General features: G+C 38.6%; 1 protein-coding gene across 2 annotated transcripts in view; it reads right to left on the bottom strand.

Moving 5' to 3' along the window:
• The window catches only part of lekr1 (leucine, glutamate and lysine rich 1), a 113893-nt gene extending 91086 nt beyond the window's left edge, over positions 1-22807 (bottom strand). Inside the window, exons 1-3 of one of the 2 annotated variants that reach the window (XM_052582699.1) lie at positions 22565-22807; positions 21862-21944; positions 15663-15877 (exon numbers count right to left, since the gene is read on the bottom strand). In XM_052582699.1, the coding sequence (XP_052438659.1) occupies positions 15663-15877; positions 21862-21944; positions 22565-22568 (302 nt within the window). In that variant the 5' untranslated portion in view covers positions 22569-22807. Of the gene's footprint in view, positions 1-15662; positions 15878-20555; positions 21450-21861; positions 21945-22564 lie in introns of those variants that run through there. The other variant, XM_052582701.1, reaches the window with a different exon arrangement.
• Positions 22808-24634: the final 1827 nt, after the last annotated feature.

Raw genomic sequence — 24634 nt, forward strand, 5'->3', positions numbered from 1 at the left:
ATATGGGCATGTTTCTCCTACTATGGTGTTGGGCCTATTTATCGCATACCAGGGATCATGGATCAGTTTGCATATGTTAAAATACTTGAAGAGGTCATGTTGCCCTATGCTGAAGAGGACATGTCCTTGAAATGGTTGTTTCAACAAGACAATGACCCAAAACACACTAGTAAACGGGCAAAGTCTTGGTTCCAAACCAACAAAATTAATGTTATGGAGTGGCCAGCCCAATCTCCAGACCTTAATCCAATTGAGAACTTGTGGGGTGATATCAAAAATGCTGTTTCTGAAGCAAAACCAAGAAATGTGAATGAATTGTGGAATGTTGTTAAAGAATCATGGAGTGGAATAACAGCTGAGAGGTGCCACAAGTTGGTTGACTCCATGCCACACAGATGTCAAGCAGTTTTAAAAAACTGTGGTCATACAACTAAATATTAGTTTAGTGATTCACAGGATTGCTAAATCCCAGAAAAAAAAAATGTTTGTACAAAATAGTTTTGAGTTTGTACAGTCAAAGGTAGACACTGCTATTTTTTTGAACACACCCCTTTCAACTAATTGCCCAATTGCACAGCCTTAAGAGCGTGCATATCATGAATGCTGGGTCTTGTTTGTTTTCTGACAATCTACTGAACCTACTGGTAACTTGTTTGCCACGTAGCAATAAAAAATATACTAAAAACCTTGATTATTCTGGTTAGTCACATTGTACTGCTATTATTTTGAACAATACTGTATATATATATATATATATATATATATATATATATATATATATATATATATATATATATATATATATATATATATATATATATATATATACAAAATTATAATTTTTAATATATATATTTTTTCATATTGTGTTTAATTGCAGCCTTGGTGAGCACAAGAGACTAATTTTTAAAATATATTTACTTTATATATAATATATTTAAAAAATAATTACAAATATTTCATATTTTAAAATACATTATATATGCATGTATGGATATACACAAAAAGAAAAAGAAAAAGATTCCTTTCATCTTGACCCCTTTAAAGACATAATCATTATCTTTGAATTTCGATAGCAAGAACATGAAGGAAAACGATATGCCACCATATGTCAATACCATAATGAGATAACAAAAAAGAAGGAAAATAGAAGAAAATACACACACACACATACTCAAAAACAAACAAACCAGGTTGAAATCTCAGCAGATGCTCACTTACAACAAAATCCTGAAAAACAAATACACACAGCACAGCTGTGCTCTCCTAATGAATATACTCTATTGTTTGGATATGTTAAAAGAGCTCTATTGCCAGATCAGTTTATGGGGAATGTAAGTGTAAGGGGCAAAAACTGTTTCCAGATCAACATTCTTAGTTTGACATTTCTGATAAACGGCCCTTTTGAGCTTAAGTGCCTGCTCATACTGCGAAAAAGGACTTCAAAAACCCCACAAAGGAAACGAAAGATGAATCTCTTTTGGTTCTTTATTATCCCTTAACAAATCTCAGAGCCACAGCTGAACACAGAGATGCAAGAGTGAGAATGTCCTGTTCTCACTTCTGTTGTCAGACGATCCAGCCATGCTTGAAATACGGCGCAGCCACAGATGGCTTCGGAATGCACTGTACCCAGTACTGTCTGTGAAATTACACACGCTACAATCTTGTAAGGACATGAGAGACCTGTTCCAGAGTCTTCATCACTTATTTAACGGCACTGAGAAAGCAGCACGAAACATAATATTCATCTTCAGATGCCTCTGGTATTTCCTTTATACATTCCTATCATCCAAACAGGTAAATTCTGAGGCTTATGGGTATTTTTGTAGGCTTCAGATACTCATTACTGCAGGAATGAGCAGATTACAGAGTGTTTCATCAGAAAATAAATCCATATGTTAAGATATAGAGCAGACTGTTGTGATACAGAGGGTTCTGATGCATTGTGGGTAAACAGCAGCAGATGTTGGCCCTATTGTCTCAAAACAAGGCTTAAAGAGATACAGTTGCAGAGCTAGCGATGTCTGGCTCATTATCTCACTTGTTACTCCATCAGAATTAGAGCAGAGCCTCAGACTGGGTACAGACATTCAGCTGCCTGCGGAATGTGTGTGTGTGTGTGTGTGTGTGTGTGTGCCAAGAGATATGAGAGAGTCGTGATAATGGGCTGCAAATCCCAGACTAAAGACGACTCTGCTGTTCTCTCATCTACAGGACTGTGTGTGCGTGTAGGAGGCTGAAAAAATCGTGATAACAGTGAGCAACTGGCTGTAGTTGCAAGCATGTGCGTGAGTGAGCCGGGGAACTGACCTGCTCTTTCTATTAACGTGTGACTGAGTGGGAGGCTGAGTGTGCGTGTGCTTCCGTACATTTATCTGTGACTGCATGCAACGGTGAATCACTATAACGATTTTGTGCTAGTAATAGACATTTATGATACTGTGCCACTGGCTTTGTTCCAATAGTGAGTCACTTGGCGTCTACGGCCTACATAGGCTGAATTGGAACCTCATAAGGTGATTTGAAACTATACTATAGATAGGCAGTGACTTTGAGTTCCACACATAAAGCATACAGATTTTTCAATGCAGCATATTTCTAAGGGGAAAACATGATACTCTGATAAGCATAAAATGCACAAAACTTTTTAAATATCTCTGCAGGTGAAAACTAAAGAATCTACTATAAAATCTGGTGTGTATATATTTTTTCTGCAATTTAAAAATGCAAACTTCTTACTGATAGAAATGTATTGTGATTAAAGGCCGTGTTGCAGGGTTAATTTTTAAACAAATTTGTGCAGTTTGCTTTTTGGTAATAAACATTTAAACTGTAATCCATTGTGTTTTATGTTGTTGGGTATCACAAAACGGAATATAATACGAAAAAGTAGGTACTATCTTACAGCGGTTTACAACGATTCTCCTTTCCCCCACAATGCATTGCATTGCATCACATTGGAGAGAGAATTTACCAAAGCCCGCCTTGAGAGCATTGAGAGAGACTAGAGAGACGAGTAGTAGATGAGAGTATTCAGATAGCACAGATTATAGATAAATACATAGATAGATATAGATAGATAGACTAGATATATAGACAGATAGACAGCAGAGATGGGGACTCGAGTTTGAGACTCGGACTCGAGTGCGACTTAAGTCGCACAAACAGTGACTTCAGACTCGACTTGAGACTCGTCCTCGAAAGACTTCAGACTCGACTCGGACTCGAGCTCCGGGACTCGTGAACAATGTTAATTTTTAGTAAACGTCAGATGAGCTCGCTGTTAGAGTTGTGACGTTCGCGAACGAACCGATTCTTTTGAACGGCTCATAAACATGAACGATGGGAGCCGAGTCACGGCTGGAGGGGAGCCGTTCTTTCTGTCGCTCTTTTTTCCTATGCGTGTTTCAGAGCGCGTGTTTCACACAGATGCACACAAATGAGCTCCTCCGCGAGACAGAACAGTTATAGGGGGAGGGGCGCACCCAGAGCAGGCCAACCCTTTAAAGCGTGATGATATTAGTTATTAGTTGTGCACGCATCCTTCACGTGAGTACTCCAGTGGAAAAAAACCTGCGTGCCTCTGTCATTGGGTAGGAGCGGAGCCATGACGTTTTGCACAGATATTCATTGCAGCCCACTTTGTTATTGTTCATTGACTTGAAGGGGCTGATGTCCTATTTGCAAAGTTTACAGTAGTAATAGTATGTAGACATTTCCATTTTATTTATTCTAATTTTATCTACTTTAAATATTTTTGGTTCTCTATCAAAATGTTCTTGTGTGATAACAATGTTCTTGTGAGGAAGCGTTTGTAGTAAAAGCTGTTTTGCACAGAAATTCATTGCAGCCGGGTTTGTTTTTGATGTTTATTTGTGAGTAGGTATTGTATGAATAACATAAGTCAGCGTAGCTTTGTTCATTCTTAAGCCAGACAAGAGGTGTGCAGCTATACAGCCAGGACAGACAGAAGGCCATTACTGAATCCATAAATGCAAAATACAGATATTAACTTAAAAGTAAAGCATTCTTGGTGTTTTTGTCATGTTGCAATAGCCTGTTTACACTGATTATATACCAAAATCAAAGTTGATATTGTATGCTAATAAATAGAGTTGTCATAATAACATATTACATGCTTTGAATTCCTTATATATAGCTATGCAGTGTTCTAAGCAGCTTGGATGGGTCGCTGTACGTGATGCAACATTTATTATAACCAGAGACTTAATATAATAAAGAGACTTGAGACTTGACTTGGACTCTAGCTCAGAGACTTGAGACTTGACTTGGACTCTAGCTCAGAGACTTGTGAGCATCTCTGACAGATAGATAGATAGATAGATAGATAGATAGATAGATAGATAGATAGATAGATAGATAGATAGATAGATAGATAGATAGATAGATAGATAGATAGATAGATAGATAGATAGATAGATAGATAGATATCGACCAACAGCGACCAAAACGCACTCACTTCCCTACAGCACAAGCTTTCCAGCGCAGTTTCCATGGGACAGCACCACCCACACAAGCACCTGCCAAACACAGCGACAGACACGTGGCTACGTTTGCAACAACATTTTCACCGGAGGAAGAGATAAACGCTTAGAAACGCCCATATAGCTAGCATGATGCCTTTTATTTCTAGATGACAAAGACAAAGTTTACCAGTACTATGACACTATGACAAAGGTTACCTGTACTTATCTGAACTAACGTCATGATCACTGCCACTAGATATAAAGAATACGTTGATTTTTCACTCTGTGCAATCCAATGAGTGATTTATGTACCCATTAATCGACAGTGGTGGTTAACCTGCAACATGGCCTTTAAATGTTCGAAAATATGACTGTTTGTAACTAATTTTTGGATGCTTATGTAGGGGGTTGTCTGTAGAGGGTTGTCTTTTAACCAAAAGTTGGGTCAGTCCATGGTCTGAAACAACCCAGTATTTTTTAGAGTGTAAGAGACCTAAAATATGGTCAAGCAGAATAATCCATTAACATATGTTTCATAAGCACTAATAAACAGCCAAAATGCTAGTAATATGCATGCTAACAAGTAACTAGTTAGTGAGATTCGGTCCTTAAAATAAAGTGTTACCAGTCGTATGCTATTTGCATTTTACTATTTGCATGTTGCATAGTTTGTTCGCTGCCGTCCCCCACCAGTACAATCTTGTGACTCATATTTGACCAGATATGAAGCATAAGTATGCCAGATTTATAATTTGAACCAGAGTCGGATAATAACTTGGCAGGGGTAATGTAAGCGAATGCCATGTGTTTGTCACATAAAGAACGATTAAATGAAAAAGCCATAATTTCATTGCCTGATTAAATTAGACAAGGACCTGATATATAAAATCAATACCAGTGAATCTGGTACACATCTGGATAACCTACGTGTTGCCGTGATCAACGTTTGTCTATTCTCCCAACACATCCAGCCTTGTTTTGCCAGGCATTGTGATCAAAAGAAGAAAGATCACACCATCTAAAAAAAAAAAAAAAAAACTATTATGCAACGATTAACAATTACGATACAGCAAAAAGTGCCGGTTCCGCTTCTTTCAGCATGCCGGAAGGCTCAGTGGGCTTCTCACCCCTCTGTTGAACAGCTCTGTGACTGAACGTGAGGTTTTGATCAGCAGTGTGAAGCTGGGGAGCATTAGTGTAATGAACACAGAACAGAGACGTGACTCATGGCTGCATTCCCGATCAGTTGAGAAGCTCAAAGAGCTCATTCTAAATCACCATCTTACTGAAAGAACCAGGCTACTGGGAAGCAGCTATGTGGAATATTCACTTCTCAAACCTTTGGAAATACAAAAAGGGTTGCTTTAATCATTGCAAAGACAAACAAACCTATCCTAATTAACTGAACTGACATGTATGGTCTGGATTAATTTTATTACTCAGCGCTGATGAGCAAATGAAGCGGTAATGTGAAAACAAGAATAGAAGTAGCACGCAAATTTTAAAGGGCAATGGTGTCAACTGGTGTGCGTGTATGTATAAAACAGAGAAACAGCCTGTCCTTCGCATCCTAAAGCATTTCCTTGATTATAATCATTGCTATGGCATCATTCATGGAAACCAAACATCATAAAACACAAACAAGATGAGATGCACACAAACACTGAGGCGAAACACTCACCAACACACACTCGCACACATAGGTCTTAAATGTCTGGCTGAAATATGAAAATCATATGCATCATTGTGTCACTCTCCTGCAAACCCACAATGGGAGGTTTTCAGTTTTTTATTATTTATATATATTTTTTTCCATTTACTCCTCTGTTGCTGCTGCCATTGTCATCGCAACTGTCGAGGAGAATGTGCAATGTGTGCCTAAAGCTAAATGTGTGGCCTGCTCGTGTTTTCCCAAACTTCCTCATACAAGCAAGACACACAAAAGTATATCAGATGCATCTTATGTGCAGGTGGCTAAATGAGACCTCTGGGTTTGCATACACAAAATATCTCTCACATTCGTATAGACATGAGTGCGCACACGTACACAAAAGGCCTGGGGTTTGAGGTGATGAGGTAAGAAAGGAAATATATAGCTCTTGTTTCAGCTCCATCGCTTTCTATAAGGACACAATATACAGTACACCTGTTTGAAATACGAAGGCAAAAAATAAAGTAGGAACAAAAGAAAGACAAAAACAAAGAAAGAAAGATAGAAAGAAAGAACATGCTCTAGTCTGCTAGTATGGTTCCTTTGTTTTGCAAATATATCCTGCATGAAAGGTTGAAAGGACGAAAGAATGAAAGAACAAATTAAAGGTTGAAAGGTCAAAACAAAGCAAGCAAGCAAGAAAGAAATAACATGTTCTGGTCTACGAGACAGGTTCCTTTGATTTGGAAATATATCCTTTCTGAATATTCCATGTGAGACGAGTGGAATAGTATATTTGCATGATTTGTGCTGACTCAGACCCACAGCAGAGAGGATAATGGCCAGCCGTTCACTGTTTGCTTGGTTGCTAGCAGCAACAACAGGCCAAGGATGTATCGAAATTATTGTAATCTAATCATCACTCCAAAGGTTTCTTTGTTTCAGTTCAATCCGGTTGTGCTTTAGTGTTGCTTAATAGTCTTATGTGTAAATATAGAGTGAGACCACTGAGATTAAATTAAAAAAATATTAGTGTGTGAACGAACTCCAGCATGATCTGAGACAAGATTCAGTGAAAGAAGAACATCTGACCATCTGTCAAAGAGTCACATGATCAGTGTCACAGATTTATTGATTTGATTATTGACCTAGAGATATTTCTTCATTATTTAATGTCATACCTGTTTCTTGACATCCTGTTGGTTTCCAGGTTCAAATGGAAAACATCTCACTGTACATTTACAGATATGATGCACACACACACACACACACACACACAGGCATTCTTATTTCCACATTTGCGTGCTGATCTCTCTGTCACCACTATTACTGTGGACCAATTAAACTGACAAGTCCAAGTATGAAGATAGATATGATGCATGATGGCATGCTGAACTACACACATACAAAAACAGCACAAATTAACTGAAAATTAATAATACAAAAAGTTTTAAAAAGTGTTGGTAAGTGTGCTTCAGTCATCTATTTAAATGTCTGAAGAAGGGATGAATGAGCACAGAAAAAAAAATGGCGAAGTCAATCAGACAGCAGCTTAATTTCTTTATTTATATATATATAATATATTATATATTATATTATATTTTTTTACACTACAAGACTGGTAAAATCTTTAGGCTGTAAAATAGAGTAACACTCTAAAAGATTTTAAGATTTAAAAGACGTGTCTTATCACCAAAACCACAGCATATATATATATATATATATATATATATATATATATATATATATATATACACACACACACACACACACACACACACACACACATATATATGACACACACACACACACACATATATATATAAGCTCACATATTTAAACAATTGTAAAATTTAGCATTTTAATTTTATAATTGAAAAATATATATATTTAATGTCATTTTCAGCAGTGATTACTCCAGCATTCAGTGTCATATAATCCTTCAGAACTCAGTGTAATATGCTGATTTGGTGCCTTTTTTTTATATATATATTTGTGTGTATATATATATATATATATATATATATATATATATATATATATATATATATATATATATATATATATAAACAAAATAATAGAATGATAATTAATTCATCAAAAATTGTTGGTGGAGACTGGTCTCTTTGTAGTGTTTATGTGTTTCAGAGTAATCATTACTGTAGTGCAGAGACTCAGGAGTGTGATTTTCATAATCACAACATGAAACACCAAAGGCTATTTATCCCCTTTTCCATTTCTAAAAGATACTTTGCATTTTTAACTTATAGGCTGCAACTTAGATCATATTGCAGCACATCAAAGGAAAGCGTTTAGGGCAGTTCTGTGTTGAAGTGGCATGACACAGACCTGATTTGAATCTCTAATCATTCCGTTGACTCATTCAGAGCCTCTTCTGACAATAAAGAACTCCATCACAAACAGCCCAAAGAGTCTGATTTACATTCTCCATGCTCCCCTTTTAAACCTGCAGGTCCCCTGTAGGGCCCCAGACAGAGTTGAACTAGATGAATCTCTTCTGTAAACCCAGACCTCATCAGTCTTCATGCATAAATCCAATCCCATCATGCATCATTTGATCTTTCGACCCTGTCAATCACATAAATCTGACATGGATACTGATGCCCTGTGGGTGTGTTGGGGACTCAAGAGTGGGCTTCAACTTGGTTTAAAGCTACTTTAATGATACCATGCTGATGGGGTCTTACTTAAGCCCTACAGGGAGGCCCAGGGGGTCATTTAAATTCACACACTCGCACAACTAGAAGAACCACTTATCAATAATGAAAGAAACCGTTGTGTGACCTCCATCTGAACTCACACAGACAGAAAACAGGAAATGCTCCACTGCTCACTGACTTAGCAGCCACATACAAAGCATCTGAGATAACATATATATAAATTATATAGTTGCTGCTTTAAATGTTTTATAGTTTACTTTATTTGATGAGTTTAAATGGAAAATGTCGACTTGACTTACTAATCAAATAATCTTTTACAGTGTAGATTATTTTTATAATAATACCGACTGAAAAATGCACATGTGAAGATTTTAGGATGATTTCTGAAGAGCAGGTACCACAGCTGGTCTGTCGATCTCCATTAGTTAAGGTAAGAACAAAGGTAAGCAGAACTCAGGCCTTTCAAAATTCATATCTCAAATCTAATTGAAGCTGTCAGACATAATTTCACAAAAACAAAAGCATTTTCCATCACTGAGAGTCCTTGCAAACGGGAATTAACATGTAAATTATCTGCCATCGAGTAAAGCACGTTCACACCTTGATCTTCTTATATTTCAGATCCTAATTAGAATGTGTAAGTATGTGTAAAGCATATGGAGAAACATAGCGCCCTTATATACTGCCCTCTTCCACTTCCTGCAACAACCACACACAACAAGCGTGTATTTGTGCTGGCGTGCAGTACGTGCAAATGCGCCTTTTATGGTGGCTGTGACACATATGCAATCATACGGCAATGCAAACACATTAACCCTCACACTGACAGAAGTGTAGCCATGCTCACAGGCTCACCACAGATACAGAGCATTTGGTAAACATGCGTGCAAGACATACCAAGATATCAAGGTCTCAACAGCTGAGTGATGCACTATGAGGAAGTGAAAAACCACCAAAGCCAGTACAGTGCTGTCAGCCCGATAAATCTACATCATTGCGAAAGCCGCACACGAACACATACACACTTAAAAAGGCATACATATGCTTGACAGCAACAGTTTAAAAATGATACACTTCAAATTTTAACATAATTTTGTTTGCTTGAAAGCTCCCTGTACAGCTGCACTCTAAAAAATGTATTAGAATTCCATTTTATTCATATAGCAGCTGGTGCTTTCTTTTTTTAAAGGAACCCTGCCTGCACCATTCTCACACCTCTGTCACGGATGTTGTTGCCCACTAAACTATCTACATCTACCACATGCCCTCTCTCCCACGACCCATTTACTGCCATCTCACATCTGCCTCTTCCTCTTCTCTAGCTTTGAGTTTTGCTTTGCGTCACCTCAGAGGGTTCACTAGCAGGTCACAAAACCAAAGTCAAACTGAACGTCCCAAATACGCCTAGAACTGTTTAAAAACAAACAAAAAAAAAAAGTCACTAGAATATTAAGCTGTGACCCATTTTTTCACACCTCTATCTCATTTAAAGGAGTTTTCAATTCATAAAAATAATGTCATGTTGTTCCAAACGCATAAGAAATTTGTTCATCTTCACAACACAAATTACAAAATTTTGATGAAATCCAAGAGCTTATTGAACCTCTATAGACAGCAACTGAACTATCATGTGCAAGCACAAGAGAAGTAGCGAGGACATCAGTAAAATAGTCCATGAGACATCATGTCATGATCTCAGTGGGGTCTGAAGCTTTTTCTGTCCTGGAGCACATGATTTAGGTTTTGCTGGCTCGCCAGGTGTTTCACTATTCCCGCTATGTTTTCTCCGCCCCTCTTGTTATCCCTGTTAACGTTTTCTCCCTCACCTGCACCCTGTCTTACGCTGATTATCTTCCCTTTATCATGCCCTTGTGTTTGCTGTCTTGTGTCAGTCCGTAAGCGTTGTTATAGTAAGCTTTCTCGTTGCTAGCCATAGTTTGCTGACTCCGTTTTTTGTATTTTTTTCTCTCTGTCGAGTCGATCTGCTGTTCCTGCTTTTTGTTGTTGTGTTTTCCCTGCCTTGCCTCTCGTTACTCAGTAGCCCACATCTACCAGGCGGCAGACTCTACTTACCTTTGCATTGCCTTCGGACTCAAGCTACGGCTTTCCAGTGCTGATCCGCCACCTGTTCCCTGCTGCTGTGTGGCTGTTGCCGAAGAGATCACCAAGCTGGCCTTTCTTGCAGAGTGCTGACTGTCTCGTGCTCCAGTTGATTAAGTCCTCTGAGTTTTTTTCAATAAACGTGTCATTCATTCAACTGCAGTTGGATCCTTTTCCTGACAGTACGGACTGACGTCCTTCAGTGGGGTCATGAATCTAAGGTCACCTGCCATCCAGGAATCAGGAGATCCGTCAGGCAGTTTGTATTGGCTTGTTCTGTTTGTGCCCAGAACAAGGTCTCTAACCGTCCCTACATTGGCCAACCTCAACCCCTACCAATTCCCTCTCGTCCCTGGTCACACATTGCCTTCGATTTTGTCTCTGGCTTGCCTGTCTCGAATGGTTACACTGTTATTCTCACAGTGGTGGATCGCTTTTCTAAGGCGGTTCATTTTGTGCCCCTACCCAAACTCCCCTCTGCCAAGGAGACAGCCCAACTGGTAATTGACCACATCTTCCGTATCCATGGCCTTCTGGTGGACGTAGTCTCTGACAGGGGTCCCCAGTTTGTCTCCCGTTTTTGGCAAGAATTTTGTCGACAGATTGGGGCCTCTACAAGTCTGTCATCAGGGTTTCATCCCCAGACCAACGGCAAGTGTGAACGAGCCAATCAGGATCTCGAGCGAGTCCTCCGCTGCCTGGCGTTCTGTAACCCTGCCTCCTGGAGCCAACCGCTCACTTGGATTGAGTATTCCCATAATACTCTTCCAATAGCATCTACAGGTATGTCACACTTTTGAATGTTCTGTTGCTTACTTTCCTCCCTTATTTCCCTCTCAGGAACCCGATGCTGCAGTTCTGTCTGCCCTAGCCTTTGTTCGAAGATGTCGTAGCGTCTGGAGGAAGGCTAGGAAGGCCCTGGTCCAGGCTTCTAGATGGACCAAGGCAGCGGCTGATCGCCACTGGATTCCAGCGCCCCGTTATGTCTGTGGTCAGAAGGTATGGCTGTCTACCAAGGACCTGCCTCTCAGGGCTGTCTCTTGCAAATTGGCACCCAGGTTCATTGGTCCATACCAGATCAAAAAGGTCCTTAATCAGGCTGCGATACGGCTCAAGTTGCCCTCCTCTCTTGGTCTGGTTCACCCTGTTTTCCATGTAGCCAGGGTTAAACCGGTTTTAAGGTCCCCCCTTAATACCAACATTTCTTCCCCTGCCCCCTCTCCCCCTCGTCTAGTGGATTTGGAGATTACTAGATGTTTGTCGTCCTGGCAGGGGTTTTCAATACCTGGTGGACTGGGAGGGTTACGGTCCAGAGGAGAGGAGTCCTCCTGAGTTTTTTCAATAAACGTGTCCTTCATTCCACCGCAGTTGGATCCTTTTCCTGACACATCAGTGGTTCAACCTTCATTTTATGAAACTACAAGGATACTTTTTGAGCGCAAAAAAACTAAAAATAAAAAACTTATTTAACAATTTCTGCACTTCCGTGTCAGTCTTCAATGCACGTTCACGAGAGATGTGGTAAACTGTACTGTTCTCATGTACAACACACGTCAAAGACTGACACAAAGGTGAAGCAATTGTTGATTTGCTTGCACACAAAGTATCCTCGCAGCTTCATAACATTAAGGCTGAACAACTGATGTCACATGGACTATTTTTAAAACGTCCTTACTACCTTTCTGGGCCTTGAATTTGGTAGTTGTCTTGCTGTCAAAAAGATCTCAGCTTCACATGGCACTTTTAAACCCAGCATTACCTGCTCCGATATCAACACTTTTAGTCTCATCAAAATTGGCTTAAAATGATTTGAAATTATCATCCGTGAGTCTGGTTTTAAGTGACCACTCAGACTTCTCCGTTATCTGGCTCAGCTCGTTGTTCATCTTCAGTTCTCTCTTCACAGCAGTTCAGTCAGTGTACTGTTTGAGTAAATGAATTACTCTGTGATATTGGTTTATTAAGTGTCAGCCACGTTAAAAAAAATGAACAGCTTAAGTAATTTGTGGATTAATGCTTATTGGAGACGCGAACAGTTTCAACCGTTTCAGTTCGATTTGGTGAACTGGTTCAAGAAGATCTGGTTACATCGAGTGATTCGTTCGCGAACCAGATATCACTACAATTCAGTGTTTGCGCTCATAACCGACCCGGAAGAGAAGACCATGTTGAGTAAAGTTGTAGTTTTTGCTATTTTTGGACCAAAATGTATTTTCATTGCTTCAAAAAATTCTAACCGACCCTGTGATGTCACATGGACTACTTTGATGTTTTTATTACCTTTATGGACATGGACAGTATACCATACATACATTTTCAATGGAGGGACAGAAAGCTCTCATACTAAATCTAAAATATCTTAAACTGTGTTCCGAAGATGAACGGAGGTCTTAAGGGTTTGGAATGACATGAGGGTGAGTTATTAATGACATATTTTTAATATTTGGGTGAACTAACCCTTTAAACTGCTTTAAAACCTTTTTTTTTTACCACAACGATCTACACTCCATACACCATCATTGTAAAGCAGAAAAACAGGTTTTTAACATATTTGCAAATAAAAAAAACTTATTGCATAAGTTTACATACCCTTATCTGGAACAGTTAAAAATTTAGCTCTGGAGAATTCATTTTGCTTGTAGTTGATACTACATTTCAAGTGAAGTTAACCTATGGCAAATTCAATTGAATGGGCATGATTTGGGATGGCATACACATCTTAATAATAGGTCTAACAGCTGATAATGCATATCAGAATAAAAATCAACCACTGAGGTCAAAAGAACTGCCTGCAAAACTCAGAAACAGGTTTGCATCAAGCCACACATCTGTGGAAGAGTTCAGAAAAAAAAATTCTGCTTCAATGAAGGGTCACAGAAACATGTAGTCTCTGTTACCCTTAATGGAAGAAGATTGAAACAATTAGGACTCTTCCTAGAGCTGGCCTCCTGGCCACAATCCTGTTCAAAAACATCATCAACATCCCCTCCAAGAAAATGCAGCTGCCATGGACTAACAAAAAGCAGAGAAGTGACATTGAGTCCTCATTTCAGGAGTCCACCACATACCACTAGCAAACACACAACCCAAACATGCACGCTTATGCCTGCTGCTCTGTCGTGTCGGGTCTGGAATGTGCTGGGTATGAATGAATCAGTGGGGCCGATCTAGAAACACGACTGCTGTGCTGTTTGGTTTTTCTCGTGAGCTTACACGGACAACACAACCTGCTATTATTATCAGCAACAGCGGGAGAGTGAGCTGAAATAGGATCCACAATCACACACTCGCTTTGCACCTCTCTCCTCATTCTCTGAATTTCTGTCTGTGCTAAGCTGCGGAGGCGTAGGTGTTGAGAGGTTTATTTTTGATTGCTGTGGTGGTATAATTATGCCTGGCATTCACGTCAGCTGGAAGAGAAGACGTACGCATGCACGTCTCTCCCATAGTGCCTCAAGAGGGAAACCAGACCTACGGAGCTCAGGGAATGAGGAACTATTCACATATACAAAAATAGATATACATAAAGTGATCACACTCACACGTGTATTCATACACATCAGGGGCCTGGATTCCCCGGGGCCGGTGATGAGAGGGCCCTACTAAGGTTATGCAGGGCAGGGATTCCCAAACATTTACTTGAAGTTTCCATATGAAATTTTCCTAGGGTATATCCCAGATAAGTCCTATAAAACAGTGTCATGGACCCTTTTTACTTCATTCTGTATACAACGATCTGTGTCTGCAACTGACACACCAATATATGTTTGTACACCTGTTGACTAGTACATAAAAATTAGTTTTTTAGTCAAAACCTGACTCACTAACTAGTTTGACTGGATGGGTTGACATGTGAATCCAAACTGTAGCACCATAAATAGCTAAGAGGTGAGTGGATGCTGTATGGAGTGAGAGACTGAATGTGTGTTATGCAGTGAGCGTAAGACATTCTACATCAGGGAATTCATATATTTTGGCCTGTCTGCACTTGACCGCTTTGCAGCTGGTGACAGAAAGAGCACAGAGAGAAGCAAGAGGAAAATAGGTGGTATAAAATCATAGTTCCTCTGCAGTACTGACAGGTTATACACTTTTAAGGGGAAGATGGGATTTGATTTAAGAAGTCTCTCTATTTGCCGCAAGTTTCTTTGATGGTTTACTGCAGTGGATTTTGACTCTTTTTGAAGAAAATGTTAGTGGTGACTGGCTGCCAGTCCAGAACCTGCTATAATGCTGGAGTGCGATAGGAGAAAATCATAAGCTGATTTCTCTGTACAAAGAATGTTAACGTAATACTTTGAGGATGCAGCACTAGACGGCTCGTGCACCAGATGAATGCTGAATCCCATCAATATGGGATTCACCAAAATTCATCTCATGCACCACGGATGCAGTATGTGTGCAACCTAATATTATATGTTAGTATACTTACAGCCAAATACTGATGTACTGTAAGTAGAGAGCACCAATCAAAAAGCAGAACTTAGGAGACACCAGAAAAACACATTTATGTGCTAAAAAATATATTGTTTTATGTTCATAGAAGGCTGATGAAGTAACTTGGGCAGTTTCCCATTGAGAATGGGAAACAAATTTCTATCTGGATATTTTAGATCGGTCATGGGCCCTGTGTGTCACCTGGTTGCCCGTTGATGGCAACATTGCTCAAAAAGTTGCCCAGTGTATTATCAGCCTTATAGTAATGATATGTGCAGTCATGGAGCTGTGGCTGAGACTCACGTTTCTTCCTGCTGAAGCACAGATGTCTTCAGCTCCTCCAGATGAGTGTAGGCTTCTTGGAGCTCCTCTCTTAAGGTTCTCTCTCTCCCCACACTTCCTCTCTCCTGCTCCAGCTCTCTCTCGACTTCCCGCAAACGCTCCTGCAGGTGCTGGAACTCATGCAGGATCAAATAACTTATGCCACAGTAACGACAGGCCTTCTCAGAATGATCCATCTGAACATAAACACAAATATAAACACAGTCAACCTAACACAAATATTCACAAATCTGTCTCCCCATCTTTTTTTCTAACCTATCTATCTATCTATCTATCTATCTATCTATCTATCTATCTATCTATCTATCTATCTATCTATCTATCTATCTGTCTACCTATCTATCTATCTATCTATCTATCTGTCCATCCATCCATCCATTCATCCAACTATCCATCATCTATCTATCCGTCCGTCCATCCATCCATCCATCCATCCATCCATCCATCCATCCATCTATCTATCTATCTATCTATCTATCTATCTATCTATCTATCTATCTATCTATCTATCTATCTATCTATCTATCAAATAACTTATGCCAGAGTAATGACAGGCCTTCATAGATCAATTCATCTGAACACAAACACAAATATAAACACACTCAAACTATCAGAAATATTCACAAATTGATATCTGTCTGTCCATCTATTCATCATTCATCTACCCATTTATCCATCCATCTACCTACCCACCTACCTACCTACACATCTGCTTAGTGCTCTACACATCCATCTACTACAGTACATACCGACCTTTCATCCATCTACCCATCCATTTACTCATCTACCTATCTTCCCATTTATCTGCACAACTATCCTCCTATCTATCCATCTATCACACAACTATGAAGCCATCTATCATAAACCTAGCAACACCACTTCACACACACCCAGAGAGCGAAAATTAGTCACTGATTACATTTCAAAGACCTTATTTGTGCTATCATATAAGTCAGTTCTATACACCGTTGCACTTCACTGAATCCAGTGGCAGCTTTATAATGACCATCTGAGAATGACAAACAACCAAGCCTTGCCACTCCTCCTGGGACTGAAAGAGACCTGTCATCACAAATGCCACACCAAAGCACACTAAACCTTGATCTGAACAGCACAATGTTGGCAACGTGTTTCCCTTTCATTTAGGTTTGTGACTATGAGCGACAATTAACAGAAGAGACACAGCAGTTTCATTTTTATGTTATTTTTTGGCCTTAGTTTCTCTTACACTTACTGTAAGTGATCATGTTTTCACGATGACCAGCATGCAGCTGTGCGTCAGTCATTTTACTGTAAATATATACGGTCTGTGACGCTTTCTGATTATAGTGCTTGTGAAAAGAGAAGTGATAGAGATGTTCTTGCTGAGCAGAGAAACCAAAGGAATTATTTGCATTTGTATCGTGCTTTCTTTAACCAGTCATTTTCACCCCTTCACTCTGTGTGTATTTTCAGGTTGGCTGTTGTGCTGATCAGCTCATAGACTCATAAATAAGTCACTTTTGCTTTAATTAATCATACGGTGATCATGGCTGGATTTTTCGCATGCACACAAATGCAACACTAGGCTTTATGAGTTTGACCCTGTCTCAGTTAAAGCCTGTCTGTGATCCCGCTTACCTAACTGTCTAAACACACACACGCAATCCTCTGCCTCCCGGAGAAATGCGAACATTTGCACGAAATCTGAAAGCCCTGATCCCCCCGCTCGCTCTCCCTCACGCATTCAGAGACAGGCACGCATGCATTGGCTTAAACACACACGCACATACTGGCCTCAGGGGAGGATGTCTGCCACCAGTAGGAACGTGTTCCCTTGACAGTGATGGCCCTCGGGGAGGCCTCTGCCCCTGGCACTGACACATTCGCTTAGCGCTCATACACACTGCCCTCCTCACACACATGCTTACACACATACCTTGTACTGAGCTGGATGGATATTCCAAGACACGGAAGGCCCTGTTTCTACATTCCTTCTCAGGGGAAAAATATAAAAGTTCACTTTGTATAACCTTCAGTGAATAAAAGAAAAATCGCACTTTCCGATTCAGAAAGTCTTTGACTGACAGGTTATGTCGGTCACACGTTTTTAAAAGTCAAATGAAAGGCGCAGTGTGTAATTTCTGCGCTATTAGCAAAATTGCAAATAAATGACTTCGGATAAGTCCTCTTTTTCCATTGTCTGACAAACAGGCAACAGTCTCAAATAATGCCACTGTTGGTGTAATTACTAAAACAAATACACAGCAGTTCTTTTTAATGCTGCTATTTGTGCAGAAATTACACACTTCCCATTTAAGGTAATTTAATGTAAGCCTATTTTATGTATTTTTAATCGATATGATGGCCCTAGGACAAGATGAATTAAACATATGAGTCATAGCAGGGGGGCTGAAAATAACAGCAGAGGTCTTATCAAGGAAAGAGGCATAATTAATTTAAATGGAACCTTTCTGCCTTCATCAAGCATCACGGGTTATCGTCTCATGCACACCGGGTAGGAAAGAGCAGTTTACGTGCCATGGTCTTCAAAAACAGACCCCTAATCTTGTTTTCGACTCACCCCTCCCCTCTTCTCATCTGCCTCCATCAAATCCCGTGTCAGAAATGGGTCAGTGTTACAGGCACGCAACATACCCCCAGTTCCTTCACAAATTACCAAACCCCCTCCGACCATTACATGAAGCAACCGGTTATATATTTCATCTGATAAATCTGTATTTAAATCATTTGGGACACAAAGATGCTTGACAAATGACAGAGTTAGACCTGAATGTGTACTTTATAACAGTATGTCATGCAGTATTAAAGGGAAATTGGAAAGGGAACTTCATTTGGACAACTTCCAAGGTCATATATATATATATATATATATATATATATATATATATATATATATATATATATATATATATATATATATATATATATATGATTTTATGATTTTATGATTTTATGTATGTGTATATAGATATATTGTTTGGATGGATGGATGGATAGATAGAGACCGCAGTTAGAACAAAGTTTAACATTAAATACTTTTTGTCATCTTAACGAAGCAGAATAAGGACCTCAAACATTGGGGACAATTTGGCCATATGTTATATGATAGTTAAGGCTCTGTGAGTAAATAATTCAAATTTTGGGGTGAACAATCCTTTTAAGGTTGTTAAGTCTCAAGAATCCAGAACAACTGGCCCCAGAGTGATTTTCTTTTGTTTTTGATCTTCTCTCATCTCCTACTACCCATGAAATAGTCACAGACACTGCTGATCAAGTAAAAGCTAAGGAATTTCTCCTTGATTTTTTCCCTAATTTCACTAAATGATGTTTCCGAGCAAGTGTGTGATTGGAGCATGAGAGGATGGTTCGTGACTGCAGCATTGTGGAGTTTCAGGGAGATAAAGACCCCCCGTGGTGCTCACTGTACCATGAGCCAATGCTGAGATTCTCATCTGGACCCACAGTGCCAACACATTACATGACAGCAGGATGGCTGTTGAGAGGGAAATTGGGGAGGGGGAGGTGTAGACTAGGTCTTGGGGCAGGGAGGGGGCAGACGATGGCCTTCAGCAGTCATGGGTGAATTTGACGCCTGGATGAGTTCTCCCAATTCCCTCCTTCCTCTTCCGCCTTCACGCACACTTCCTCGCGTGGAGGGAGAAGAAGGCAGTGGCTGAGAAGAATCACCTTTGACCGCATGTTGATCTACAGCCCAAAGCACACAGAGAGTAACAAGCTGGGACCATTGTTTTCCATTGCTCTTATGAAAGAAAAATAATAAAACCACTTAATTTTCTGCTATGGCTTGTGTCATTCATGCTTTGAGTTTAAGCCATGAAACTATAACTATAACTTTTAATTACAAAATATAAATATATTATTTCATAATGGTAATAATTATATATTATTATATTACATATTTCCTCTATGTAACAAAACAGAGGTCACTGTATCCCTCATAGTGACATATACTTTAAATCAATGTATAAAAATTAATCTGCATTAATTTTGTGTACCATTCAAAAGTTTGAGTTCAGTTTATATATATATATATATATATATATATATATATATATATATATATATATATATATATATATATATATTATGATTTTATAATAGTTCTCTTTTCACACCAAGTCTGCATTTATTCGGTTAGAAAACAGTAATATTGTCAAATATGATTACAATATAAAATAACTGACTTCTATTTTATATATGAATACATTTTCGAATGCAGTTTATTCTAGCCATGCACTCAGTGTGACAACACACATTTCTTATTATTATCACACACTTGCGCTGTTTATTACACTGTTGTAAAATTATAAATGCCTTTACTGTCACTTTTGATCAATTTAATGCATCTTTTTTTAATAAAAGCGCTAATTGCTTGACTGACTTCAAACTTTTGAATGGTAGTGTGTATGCATGACATAATTTAATAAACAAGCAAATCTCTAGAAATGTAATTAAGAAACACATCAAATGAATTTTCAGAAACTGGGGAAACAATTACCATAAAAGGTTTGAGACTTGACTTTAATCAGAGACTTGTGAAAAGTCTGAGCCAGTCTCTACTTGAAATGCTTCCTCTAATAAAAACATTTTTACTTGCGTTTTCATGGCTTAACATGAGTAATAGTTCGCGTATGTTTCACCATACGGAGCTCTGGACGGAAAACAAAAATCTTTAGACATCCTCAATAAATCTCCGATGGCAAATTTTCCACTTAGGTAAAAGTGGAAGATCATTCTTGCCGTTTAAACCACATGCTTTGTACTGCAGTTCCTGATTAAGTTACCAGCTATACGCTTGTTTTTTTCACACCAAAGCCAAAACATACTTACATTTTGCACTAGATGAGTGTTTGTTTTTACCCCAGCGTAAGATGCACAGGTGAGAGACGAGAGAAGGTGTTGTTTGTGAACAGAGGGTGAGCAGAGGGGGACCTGAGGATAGTATCATCCCATTAAACAGGCAACACATGCCGCCATTATTCCCCCATGTCTCCCGAGGTAGAAAAATGTGGCTGTTTTTCGTGTCCCATTCATTATTTAGAGAGCAGCAGAGCTAGAGAAAGGCACAAGAGTGAGACTCAGTAGGATCTCCATCATTTCTCGTCACATTGGAGCCACTTGCCACGCTAACATCAAAAATAAATAGAAGAAAGGCTGAAAATCCTAACACAGGCGGATGTGGGTTAAGGAAAAAACAGGAAGCGAAACAGAATCAATAAATGAGAAGTTAGAGTAGTTGTATCTGTGCTTAATAAATGTCAAACACACTTTATAATTTTTTATTGACATCTGAGACATTTTTTTTTTTTTTGAAAAACACTTTAACGAGGCACATAAAAATAGCTAAATTAATTGTTCATAGCCCAAGGATAATAACAGGCGTTCTTGACCTTGTGTTTACCCTGTGAGTGGCACGCCATGAATCTGACACGGAACACAATACTAAAAAGGAGTTCATTTAAATGGGATCCTCCCTATGTAAAGACATTTCAGAGAGCAAGGGCATCTTAGGGCAAAATGCGCACATGACTTCATCCAAAATCCAAAATGGTATCTCATTGACTTGAGTTTCAGTTCCTTCTTTGAATCAGGGAGTAAACATATTCGTATGCATATAAATAGCAGAGGTTCCTGGTCTTAAATATACAATATAACGCTTTACAGTAAGTAAAAAGGACGTCGTTCTCTGCATTACTTTTAAAGAAATAAATCATTTGGCATTTCAGGAACACTGATCTGATGTTTTTTATATGTTAAATAGCTAAATAAAAAAAGGTAAACTGGTTTAACAAGTGGTTTTGGTGTTAAGAGAGAAAAATGCAGGTGGAATAGAAGGCAAATGTAGAAGGTCTGAACATTTTCACTACACAAAGTAGGTTTTGATAAGATACCTCCTCTGAATGACCCAGTGCAACATGACCTCTTTAGGACACAAAGGCACCTGATAAATCAGACAGAATGAATGCTGATCTTCTCATATCTCTCGCCAGCTGCCCCTGAGCATAACGGATCACACAGGATCAAACTTCCCTCTGTATGTAATTATAAATGGAGCACAACAGCAACAAAACTGAGAACCTATGCAATTATATCTGCACAGCAGGGGTGTAAAATCTGTGAAATTAATGTTGTTTACCTGCTGTATTTCCAGGGGTAGGGGGTATGAAGGGATGTTTATCTCCATGTCTTCTTTATCAGCTGTCTCCCTAGGTGTCTCCTCTGTAGGACAGAAGAAAAAAAATAACAGTTTTACTGAATTTACTTTTAATACAAGCCATCACATAAGTTCATGTATTATTTAGTAAAATAATATGAATGTTAAATAAAATAAATAAAAATCGTATTTCAATTCGTTAGTTTGTTAGTTGTCAATCTAAAGTTAGTTGTTGAGGCAGCATTCCCCATTTTCATTCATGATGTACTAAAATATAACTAAAATAACAATTAATAAAAACTACTCAGGCATATAAAAACGTCAAATATACAACTAAATAGATAAATAAACTAATAGTACGTACTATTAAATAATATTTAGCATAATAGTATCACAATGGTACTGAAGTGATATTGTCTAACATTTAATGTAACCAGAGCAATAATATTATTTCCTATTATTCCATGATACTGAAACAGATTTAGGAGTCACACTGAGTTTAATTTTAAATCCTTTCGCTATTAGCAGAACAGCAAAAAAAATAATAATAATAATAATAATAAGCTAACGTTAGCCTGAACAAAAGAACCTAACGTTTTGGTGGAATGTCTGATAGCTTTTCAGCAGTTTAGTGAAAATATCCGGATTTAAAATGTATAATTCCATACAAAAAGTATTTACATACCCATTATTTTGCTACAAACGGTTGAACTCGATTGTTAAATCAATGCCCGTGAAAAGCACGCCTGGTTAGGGTGAAACTTAAGCGTTATGCAGTCACCATGACGACAACGCGCCTTTCTACGCAAACGGCGTAAAGAACAGGACGCTCTTTGAACCGTTTGAACTGGGTGAGTGAGTATTCTCAGAGCGAACGAGCGTGATTCATTTACCCAACCCACAAACTGATGGTACAGCGTTTATTTAAGGATCCTCCTTCGAAATATTGCCCTGCCCATGTTTCGCTTCCTTCACAGTTAATAAAAAATAGGTTGGCGAATGATAGTGAATCGTGTCTAAAAATGCAGATGAGCTCAGCTTTGGTGAAGGATGATCCGCGTTTACAGCAGAATAGCGAGGATGCGTGTGATAAAAATAAAACAAGTGGGCTTTGAGGGGATTTTTGAGAGAAAATCCTCGAAACCCCGTCCTTATGTGTCTCTCAACGCTAAACCCTGGAAGACACGCAACGACCGGGCACTCGGGCAGAGCTCATTCTGCTCGTAAGGGCTTGGATTTTCTCCTTTCAAGATTTAATAATAATGTTTCAGCTAATTCCGTTAATAATAATAATAATAATATATTATTATATTTAGAATATTAAATAGTATAGACACACTGCCTGCTTATGAATCGGTTGATGTCATGTTAATCCAATAGAAAGCGACCACTGTTAAATGGCAGTGTTCCCTGGAGGACTGAGTTCATCCAGGCACGCTATGTGTATGGGGAAGTGTGTAAAGTAAATAGAAGAACCTTGAAGAAAGGACACTGGATGAGTGTGTTTGTGTGCGTTAGGATATGACTGAGAGTGTGCGTGCGATCCCATGTGCGTGCCGTGGCGTAAATTTGCGTGAGAGTAACGTTACGGAAGGAATGGGTGGAGTCTAGAATAAAAAAATCTAATGAAAATGCTCTCAGATTGGTTTAGTAGCCTCATTTGTAAAATACACATATTTAGCGGTATTGGATATGTCCCTATTATTTGACTGTTTTTATTTTATTTTATTATATATTTTTTTCTGCTGTGAGTTATTTACATTTATTCATTTATTTAGCAGACGCTTTTATCCAAAGCAACTCACAAATGAGGACAGTGGAAGCAATCCAAAACAACAAAAAGAGCAATGATATGTAAGTGCTATGACAAGACTCAGTTAGGTTAACATAGTACACGTAGCATGGGCTTTTAAATTATATAATAAAATAAAATATATATATATACACACACACACACACACACAATTGAATAATAAATGAAAAGAAAATATAATACAAAAATATTAAAAAGGTAGTTACATTTTTTTAAAGAATATAATTAGAATAGTGAGTGTTAAAGTTAGAGGGTCAAATAAAGTGTGACGTGTATTCTTTTTGGCTCATTAAAAATTAACCTTTCTGCCTCGTTCTGGATTCATTGTTAAGGTTTGATAGTTATTTAGGCTGTTTATGGTATTATGGATTCTGTTTTTGAATTTTGTATGTCAGTAAAGGCTGAAAAGTTGTATGCTGAAACAAATAACAAACCTCAACGAGTCTATTTATTGCATAAAGGAAAATGTCCCCTACTATATATAACAGACCGAGTAAACAACATAATAAAATGTGACAAATAATTAGCATATAAACACAGAAACGCACACAGATATAAATATATATATATTATTTGATCATAGATTAAATATTCAAGCAGTATAGACTGTGATTTGTTATTGTGAAAGAAAAAATCATTTAATTGACTTTACATGATATGCTTATGGAGCACGCCTGCTTTACTTAGAACTGCTTTGAAGTCTGAATGAGATATGGTTTGGGGCCTGAAGAACAAGATGTATGGGTGACAAGGGGTTCGTGCAGGCCTAAGTTGGGCTCAACTGGGACAACTGAACAACTCAACTCAACTGAACAACTGGGAGACCCAAAGACGCCTGTCCATGACCTAGAAGGTCACCATGTCCTTAAACATGAGGGCCCGAGTCCTAGAAGTATGATATGGTAGAATGTGTTTTTGACTTTGTGTGGAAAAGTACAGTTG

The sequence above is a fragment of the Carassius gibelio genome, chromosome B18 (assembly GCF_023724105.1).
Source record: "Carassius gibelio isolate Cgi1373 ecotype wild population from Czech Republic chromosome B18, carGib1.2-hapl.c, whole genome shotgun sequence".
NCBI classification, from domain to species: Eukaryota; Metazoa; Chordata; class Actinopteri; order Cypriniformes; family Cyprinidae; genus Carassius; species Carassius gibelio.